The 10112-nt window shown below is 37.8% G+C and overlaps 1 protein-coding gene across 4 annotated transcripts in view; it reads right to left on the bottom strand.

Moving 5' to 3' along the window:
• Positions 1-294: 294 nt before the first annotated feature.
• The window catches only part of VPS13A (vacuolar protein sorting 13 homolog A), a 247632-nt gene continuing 237814 nt past the window's right edge, over positions 295-10112 (bottom strand). For 2 of the 4 annotated variants that reach the window (XM_055426921.2, XM_088837946.1), the window contains 3 exons: positions 9560-9683; positions 3576-3650; positions 295-1693 (listed from right to left, as the gene is read on the bottom strand). In XM_055426921.2, the coding sequence (XP_055282896.2) occupies positions 1643-1693; positions 3576-3650; positions 9560-9683 (250 nt within the window). In that variant the 3' untranslated portion in view covers positions 295-1642. Of the gene's footprint in view, positions 1694-3575; positions 3651-9559; positions 9684-10112 lie in introns of those variants that run through there. The other 2 variants (XR_008686091.2, XR_016037846.1) reach the window with 2 other exon arrangements.

Raw genomic sequence — 10112 nt, 5'->3', positions numbered from 1 at the left:
TGAGGACAATCTGATAAAAGATTTCTGACTACCTCTATTCTTAGGTTTAATTCTAATGTATGCAAAATTGGCAGAGTTCAGCAAAAGACAAAAAGTATATGTTACTTTGAACAAAGGCCATCAAGGGAACATGCACTATCATGAGATTCGAAACTTGTCATCTTGTGATTAAATTTATGTTCAGCAAAGAAAAAAAAAATCCTGAAGGAACTATTATTAATAAACAATGTGCTTTTATAATCATAGGAAAATCAGTAGTATTTGGTAGCAAGATTTGGTCAGGAAGAAATACAATTATAGTCTGGCATGCTGTTTATTTTAGCTTTTACAACAAATCAAGGGTTCAAGGAATATGAGAATTTCACAACCATTAACTTCTTATACAGTCTCCAGTTCTAAAAAACAGTTTATAGTAATTTGGTGGCATGTACAACATGCATCAAATACTCTGTTATTCAATAAATAAGACACTGCATTGTTCTCTTCATGGTTTACAATCATGTATTTATCTTCTTTCACTTGAAAACTCTCATTAATATAAAGGTACAAGGATCTTGGGTGAAAACCAAGGGAAAAAACCCCCATGATATTTTTACTAATTTGCTGCCCATGGTTTTTGTTTGGATGAGCTATACACTTAGAAAGAGTGATTCTTATTTGAATAAGACAAAGCAAACAAGAAATTCTCAATTTATTGCCAACAGGTTACTAGGTTAGATTTTAGGGTACATATTTATCCTACATTTGTACAGAGAGGGGCTATCTGTTCTGAAGCATAACTTGTATTAAGACAGCAAAATTTTATTTCATACTACCAGTGAATAGGAAGCTGGCATTGTTAAGGCCTCAGGAATTCTCCTTTAAGGTCAGCAATCTATTAAATCTATTAAAAATATAACCTTGGTAAACCAAGTAGATCTCAAGATGCTGGCTTTAGGAAGTATTTCTAAGGCTTTAAAGTTTTGAGAGGACTTTCCCTGTTCAGGTATGACACTCATTTCTTCAAGCCTTTCTTAAGATGAGGCTTGAAGGGGTATTTGTCAATTTGTATCATATAAAATAAAAAAGATTATTTTTCATAGTCATGCTATGTACTTCAAATAGTATTTTAAATCTACTCTTTATTTAAAAAAATAAGGAAAATCATACTAAAATATTTATCTGTAAAATGAACTTCATGTTTCTGAAGAAACTACCACCAAAGTTATCTTGATAGCACTAAGGCAATGTCTGATTTCATCATCTACTTATCATTCATTCAGGGAGTTTGACGTAAGCATGATAGAACTTTAAAATGTGAACTAGGAATATTCAATTTAGCTCCATTAAATTTAGGCTAAATATGGGCAATTTCTCCACCATACAGAGAATCACCTGGAGCAAATACTTAACATTCATAAAAGAAATACTTCTTTTATAAAGTAATCAGAATTTAACCGGATGCATGATTCAAGTTAGAAAACCAAATGGATCCCCAGAGAGTTGAAATAGTTGAATCATGAAGCTGTTTTACTTGATTCTGAATTTTTTTAAAAAGTACTTGAAATTACTTCTGTACTACACTTCCCAAACAGGTTTTGGAAGGTACAAGGTAGAAACTGCAATGACTTATTGTTGTACATTCTTCAGGCAGTGGTCTCTGTCAGAGGTTCGGGGAAGGTTCTCTCGCTTCTTCTAGCTTTCTGAGGATCCACTGTTGTGGGGAAATGAAGCAACATTTACTTAACTTCAGTGAACTTGCAATGACAAAATGTAATGAGTGAAAATCTAAAAGTTATCTTCCAGTTTAGTCAGGAGTATACTGATATAGCCAAGAACTAAATTCACTATGTAGGAGAGATCATTCATTCACTTAAATAGTCCAGGTGACTCAGAACAATGGTACTGGGTTTGATTTAACAGCAGTAGTAATACTATTCTCTAAGGTCTTTGGACTTAGATGTTCATCTTCAGAACAAGAAAAGTAAAATTAACCATTCTGAGAGAGAAGGGTAATTTGACAGCTGGATTGAATAACTTTGGAATAGTGTAAAACTCATCCATGCAGAATTCCTTCCAACCTATGCCAATTCTGTATCACAAACCTTCATCTTTCTATATATTGGGTTATGACTGAGTAGGAATAATACATATAATTCTACCATAAGTAGTAGCATAGCAACATTCTTGAGCATATTAATAGGTGCTTTCATGATGTATTTTTCTATTTTCAAAGGATCTGAAGTTTCAAAATGCAAATGAAATGAAATGGGAAACTTTCTGCTGATAAAGTCTATTATCATTTGGCCTATATAACAAATAAAAGCCGTGGAGTCAGTGATAACTAGGGTTATCCCATTATGAAAATCTTAAGCAGATACATTTGTGCTTTTTTATTTAATAAGAACCTAGTGGCAACAGCTCTAAGATAAATAGAGAAAGAGAACTAGGCTCAGTAGCTTTTTCTGGATGTTTATGGCTAAGCAGGGAGATTAAAAAGAACTTTCTGAGATAAATAATATGGTGATAGAGATTAAATGGAAAACTTATGAGAAACTGAAGGTAATGTCCCCTTCAGCAACATGAAGAAGATGGCCTGCAAGTCATATTATCATCATGCTTTAAACTGTCTCCCTGTTCCAGGCAACATGCATTCTGAGGCTCTAGTCACTTTATCATTCTTTCTTCATAACTTGTCCCCTTTTCAGTTTTCTATTGTTAGTATGTCAATGTTACCTTATATCACAATGTCTACATAGAAAATGGTACAGCACTTGCTAAATGATACAAGGCACACATGTATGGGTGAGAGAGGTTCCTGCTTTGACCTCCAGGTGTGAGAAGTAAACTGGTAAATAGTCATAACCAGCCAGGACCAACACAGAGGCGTGAGGCTCAGGGATTCAGCAAAGAAGCCATGTGTTCTTATTTGTAAGTTTCACAACACAGTGAGTACAATTCAGTGTCAGGAATAGCATCTAAGTTGTGACCAATGAGGTAGATAATCAATTCAGTCTTCTTTTTCTTGACAGTGCATATATTTTTAATTGCCATAATCCCTAAAGTATGTAGAGTGCTTTTCAATTCACATAATTCACATTTTGAGAAAACTGAGGTTAACTGTCTTCCCCAAGGTCCTACAGTCAAGAAGGAACTGAACCAGTATTTAAAACTCAGATTTTCTGACTACAGGCATGGCTCTTCTTCCCTTGTGCCAGGCTACAGTAATTAAAGAAAAAAAAATCATTACAGCTACACAGTAGAGAAATAAAGTGTGATGCTATACTTTCACTGCTAGAGCTGGCAGATGAGCATTAGAATTAATTTCGTTTGTTGGCTTTGTTTTTTTGGCAAAGTATTACAGTTTAGATTTAAAATAAGAGAGTAATTTGATTTCAAAAACAAGTAGGTGTGTGAATTCAATCTAATGAAAAAAAAATTGGGGGGAAATATTACATATATTAAAATCATCAAAACACAACATAAAATTGAAAAACTAACAACTTATCTGCCTTAAAGACTAATATCAATACAATTTACACGGCTTTGAAATGAGAAGCTGCTATGTGTTTAAGTAAAAGATTGACTATATTTACCCTTGCATCCTCTGGGGTTCTGAAGTTAACTATTTTTCCAAACTCTTTGGCATGGAATACAGACTTCACCCGTTCCTATAAACAGAGTAAGTACTTCATTAAAATGGAAATCTAGTTGCAGAAATACAAATAAAGAAATGTCATTAAAAAAAAAGCCAAGAATGAGAAATGAAGAAGAATCAAATACAAACAAACAAAAAGAGACTAAATTCTAACCCATCCATTATCACTAAACTTAAGACAAAAAATTTTAGGTGAGATTTCAATTGCTTTATAAAGCCATAAAAGGTTGGCGCAGAGGATAGGAAGGAGATAAATCTAGAAGTAGTGCCACTGTTTTCCCTCCCTCAGATAGTTCTTGATTTCTGGCCATGGACTCCTGATAATCAGCTGAAAAATAATGTACACATGTGTGTGAATACATATACACGTGGTGTATAAGTATGTGCATGTATGTTTGTGTTTCTGTAACTTCTGACATTTTAAAACCAATGCAATTCTTTTTATTTAAAGAATGCAATAAAAATGTATGTTCAGAATCAAAGAAATCACGGTGGGTGTTATATGACTGTCCTCCAATTTTTTTTTCACTCTTTTAGTATTCTGTTCAGTACTTGTGGGAGAAGAACTGTTGGATGGTGGTGGATGTTAAGTATTAGAGGGACAAATAGAAAGAATGGGATTATTAAGAAGAGAGAGGGGTGGTGATTATGTCTGTTAACCATGGCTAAGGACATAGAAGAAGCAGTATATTACAGGTCTAACAATTTCTATAAGTAATTAGACTAAACAGGCATATACAGACTACAGAAGAAATCAGACTCTTCTATTAAAAAAAAAAGAATGATTGCTTATATGAGGTCTCAGGGAAAGGTGGAAGAGGAAGAAATCAAGGAGATAAGAAGTTTATCCTTGTAGATAAAAAAAAAAAAAGCCGAAAAACGTAATACGGGCTAAAGCAGAGCCTAGTAGCTACTCAGGTCAGTTGCTCAATCGTGTCCGACTCTTTGCAACCCCATGAACTTCAGCATGCTAGGCCTCCCTGTCCATTACCAACTCTGGAGTTTACCCAAACTCATGTCCATTGAGTCAGTGATGCCTCCCAACCATCATCCTGTCAGATCTCCTTCTCCTTCTGCCTTCAATCTTTCCCAACATCAGGGTCTTTTCAAATTAGTCAGTTCTTCGCATCAGGTGACCAAAGTATTGGAGTTTCAGCTTCAACATCAGTCCTTCCAATGAATGTTCAGGACTGATTTCCTTTAGGATAGACTGGATGGATCTCCTTGCAGTCCAAGGCACTCTGAAAAGTCTTCTCCAACACCACAGTTCAAAAACCATCAATTCTTCGGTGCTCAGCTTTCTTTACAGTCCAACTCTCACATCCATACATGACTACTGGGAAAACCAGACTTGACTAGACGGATCTTTGTTGGCAAAGTAATGTCTCTGCTTTTTAATAAGCTGTCTAGGTTGGTCATAACTTTTCATCCAAGGAGTAAGCGTCTTTTAATTTCATGGCTGCAGTCACCATCTGCAGTGATTTTGGAGCCCAAAAAGTAAATTCCGTCACTGTTTCCACTGTTTCCCCATCTATTTGCCATGAAGTGATGGGACCAGACACCATGATCTTAGTTTTCTGAATGGTGAGTTTTAACCAACTTTTTCACTCTTTTTCACTTTCATCAAGTCTCTTTAGTTCTTCTTCGCTTTCTGCCATAAGGGTGGTTATCTGCATATCTGAGGTTATTGATATTTCTCCCCGCAATCTTGATTCCAGCTTGTGCTTCCTCCAGCCCAGCGTTTCTCATGATGTACTCTGCATATAAGTTAAATAAGCAGGGTGACAAATTCCAGCATTGATTACTCCTTTCTCAATTTGGAACCAGTTTGTTTTCCATGTTCAGTTCTACCTGTTGCTTCTTGACCTGCATATAGATTTCTCAGGAAGCAGGTCAGGTGGTCTGGTATTCCCATCTCTTTCAGAATTTTTCACACTTTGTTCTGATCCACACAGTCAAAGGCTTTGGCATAGTCAATAAAGCAGAAACAGATATTTTTCTGGAACTCTCTTGCCTTTTCCATGATCCAGCGGATGTTGGCAATTTGATCTCTGGTTCCTCTGCCTTTTCTATAACCAGCTTGAACGTCTGGAAGTTCACGGTTCACGTACTGTTGAAGCCTAGGTTGGAGAATTTTGAGCATTACTTTGCTAGTGTGTGAGATAAGTGCAACTGTGTGGCAGTTTGCACATTCTTTGGCATTGCCTCTCTTTGGGATTAGAATGAAAACTGACCTTTTCCAGTCCTGTGGCCACTGCTGAGTTTTCCAAATGAGTGCAGCACTTTCACAGCATCATCCTTTAGGATTTGAAACAGCTCAAGTGGAATGCCATCATCTCCACTAGCGTTGTTCGTAGTGATGCTTCCTAAGGCCCACTTGACTTCACATTCCAGGATGTCTGGCTCTAGGTGAGCGATCACACCACCGTGATTATCTGAGTCGTAAAGATCTTTTTTGTACAGTTCCTCTGCGCATTCTCACCACCTCTTCTTAATATCTTCTGCTTCTGTAAGGTCCATACCATTTCTGTCCTTTATCGAGCCCATCTTTGCATGAAAAGTTCCCTTGGTATCTCTAATTTTCTTATCTGTAGTCTTTCCCATTCTACTGTTTTCCTCTATTTCTTTGCACTGATCACTGAGGAAGACTTTCTTATCTCTCCTTGCTATTCTTTGGAACTCTGCATTCAAATGGGTATATCTTTTTCTCCTTTACCTTTAGTTTCTCTTCTTTTTGTAGCTGTATGTAAGGCCTCCTCAGACAACCATTTTGCCTTTTTGCATTTCTTTTTCTTGGGGATGGTCTTGATCCCTGCCTCCTGTACAATGTCAGAAACCTCTGTCCATAGTTCTTCAGGCACTCTGTCCATCAGGTCTAATCCCTTGAATCTATCTGTCACTTCCACTGTATAGTCATAAGGGATTTGATTTAGTTCATACCTGAATGGTCTAGTGATTTTCCCTACTTTCTTCAATTTAAGTCTGAATTTCGCAGTAAGGAGTTCATAATCTGAGCCACAGTCAGCTCCTGGTCTTGTTTTTGCTAACTGTATAGAGCTTCTCCATCTTTGGCTGCAAAGAATATAATCAATCTGATTTCATTATTGACCAGCTGGTGATGTCCATGTGTAGAGTGTTCTCTTGTGTTGTTGGAAGAGGATGTTTGCTATGACCAGTGTGTTTTCTTGGCAAAACTCTTTTAGCCCTGCTTCATTCTGTACTCCAAGGCCAAATTTGCCCATTACTGCAGGTATTTCTTGACTTCCTACTTTTGCATTCCAGTCCCCTATAATGAAAAGGACATCTTTTTTTGGTGTCAGTTCTAGATGATCTTGTAGGTCTTCATAGAACTGTTCAACTTCAGCTTCTTCAGCATGACTGGTCTGGGCATACACTTGGATTACTATGATATTGATTGGTTTGTCTTGGAGACAAACAGAGATCATTCTGTCATTTTTGAGATTGCATCCAAGTACTGCATTTCAAACTCTTCTGTTGACTCTGAGGACTACTCCATTTCTTCTAAGGGATTCTTGCTCACAGTAGTAGATATGATGGTCATCTAAGTTAAATTCACCCATTCTAGTCCATCTCAGTTCCCTGATTCCTAAAATGTCGATGTTCACCCTTGCCATCTCATGTTTGACCACTTCCAATTTGCCTTGATTCGTGGACCTAACTTTCCAGGTTCCTATGCAATATTGCTCTTTACAGCATCAGACTTTACTTCCATCACCAGTCACATCCATAACTGGGTGTTGTTTTTGCTTCAGCTTCATCTCTTCATTCTTTCTGGAATTAGTTCTCCACTGATCTCCAGTAGCATACTGGGCTCCTACTGACCTGGGGCTACTCAATATTTCATAAGTGGCCACAGGGTCTTTCATTTTCTGAGTGAATCAGAGAAATTCTCAGTGGGTACACCATGTATGGATGTGAGAGTTGGACTGTGAAGAAAGTTGATCGCTGAAGAATTGATGCTTTTGAACTATGGTGCTGGAGAAGACTCTTGAGAGTCCCTTGGAATGCAGGGAGATCCAACCAGTCCATTCTAAAGGAGATCAATCCTGGGTGTTCATTGGAAGGACTTATGCTAAAGCTGAAACTCCAATACTTTGGCCACCTCACGTGAAGAGTGGACTCACCGGAAAAGACTCTGATGCTGGGAAGGATTGGGGGCAGGAGGAGACGGGGACGACAGAGAATCAGATGGCTGGATGGCATCACCGACTCGATGGACATGAGTTTGAGTGAACTCCGGGAGTTGGTGATGGACAGGGAGGCCTGGCGTGCTGTGATTCATGGGGTCGCAAAGTCGGTCACGACTGAGTGATTGAACTGAACTGAAACTGGACGAAGATGCTCAGAAACTAACATCCAGTCTACTTAAGAGCTGCCCCATGTCTCTGAAATGAATGGTAAGATTGAACTAATGGTCTTCACTAGTTACGCATAGGACCTAGGCACAGTTCTGTTCTGTAGGCTAGCCTAGAAGAAATCTGTTGTTTCTGCTTGTGTCAAATGCCTCTTCTTCCAGTAACAATTTCTTGAATCACCCCTGGGTAACTACTTCTCACCATCTCTTACTGCCAAAACTTCATATAGAGCTGACCTTTCCTTCTTGGTAGCACCATACTGATCCCGTGACGCTCCCCTGGCTAACAGGCTAACATGATTGGTTTAGGAATAAGCAAGTGATCAGAGGTGGCCCAGTGAGACCACTGAGAAGCTTTCATTGTGCTGAGCTAGTAGGATATGAGCCTGGAACTTCTCCTGGTCACAGTGTCACCAAAGGATAGACTGCTTGAGAATGAAGCCCACAATGAAGAAAGTAGAACCTAGAGATGGGGGCAGGAACAATGGACAGAATGAAGGAGGAGAGGAAGGGGAGAGAATAAATACTAATGATGTCATTAGAGCATAATCAAGCCACAAGATATAGACTTGAACTTCTAAGTTATATGAACTAATTAAAACCCTCAAAACCAAACCAAACAAAAATAACAATGAACAAAACTAACTTGGCCTGAATCACATATTTCTGGATTAACATAGCCACTGCCAAAGTGGCCCTCCACATGGGTATCTAGTAAATACCTTGGAGTCAAATATATTATCTTATATTTCTCTGTATCACCTATAGTACTGAGAGTAGTCAATACAACTTACAATGGATATTGAGACTCTTGATGATTTACCAAATGACTAGCAATTTTCTGTATTTTACATCAACATCCAAATACCAGGTACTGCACTAGCTGCTACAAATCAAGAGAAATGGTCTCTGCATTCAAGAAGATTACAATTGAATTAGGAAGATAGTATCTATAAAAAGATAGAAGAACTATTGATAACAGGCTGTTAAGAGTGATAACTTCTCAAGTGTCCTTTAGTGAGCATTTCAGGGAAAAATACTCTCTAGGCAACTGCCAGGGATTCTGAGGTATACAAATATCTCACTTTAGTGCCTTGGATAGCAACAAGGCATGTTCAGTTCTGTTGCTGCTGCTGCTGCTAAGTCACTTCAGTCGTGTCCGACTCTGTGCAACCCCACAGACGGCAGCCCACCAGGCTCCCCCGTCCCTGGGATTCTCCAGGCAAGAACACTGGAGTGGGTTGCCATTTCTTCCTCCAATGTGTGAAAGTGAAAAGTGAAAGTGAGGTCGCTCAGTCGTTTCCGACTGAGTGACCCCATGAACTGCAGCCTACCTTACTGAGTATGAAATGAGGGCCCACAAATGTTGTCAATGTGAGAGAACAAAAGTGCATTTCTTCTTGGCCTAAGTAAGACAGCAGGTGCAAAGAAAAACCATACGAAGATAAAGCAACATCTATAAAAGAGGTAGAAACATTACAGAGGTCAAGTCTGTTTTAATGTGCTATTTTCAGCACCAAATGTTAAAAAACTTCTATTCAACATACCTTTGCTTCAATGCGCAGTCTTCTCTCATGAACAATGAATGGCTCTTTGGTAAACTCATCAAAACTATACTGCCACTCACAAGTAAGCTGTCCAAATGTTCCTTTTGTTACAAACAATACACCACTCAAAAAGAGAAAAAAGAATCCACTTTAAAAACTGAAGGATTTACATCCAATAATATAATAAAGCAGTATACACGTTTTTTGCAAGGGCATGTAGAACATTCACTAAGAGATACCACATTCGAGGTCATAAAAGACTATAATGAATTTATAAGGGAATTTATAAGGGAACTGAAATAAAACAAAATATGTTCTCAGTATGTTTAATGAAATTAAACTAGAAAACAAGTAACAGAAATAAGGATCCTACCAAATGTTTACTTAACAGAATACTTCTAAAAAAAAAATGGGTCAAAGAATCTCAAAGGAAATTAGAAAATAACTGAACTAAATGAGAATGAAAGCATGAAATCTGTAGCAATGTTTAGCAGGAAATGAATAGCATGACATACTTATATTAGAGAAAATAAAGTACTTATAAAGTGAAATA

This window comes from Moschus berezovskii, chromosome 7 (genome assembly GCF_049115385.1).
Source record: "Moschus berezovskii isolate FMDL1 chromosome 7, NW_MosBer_1.0, whole genome shotgun sequence".
Classification (NCBI taxonomy): domain Eukaryota; kingdom Metazoa; phylum Chordata; class Mammalia; order Artiodactyla; family Moschidae; genus Moschus; species Moschus berezovskii.
The sequence above is the reverse complement of the archived record's forward strand: the minus strand, read 5'-3'. Positions and strand labels throughout refer to the sequence as shown.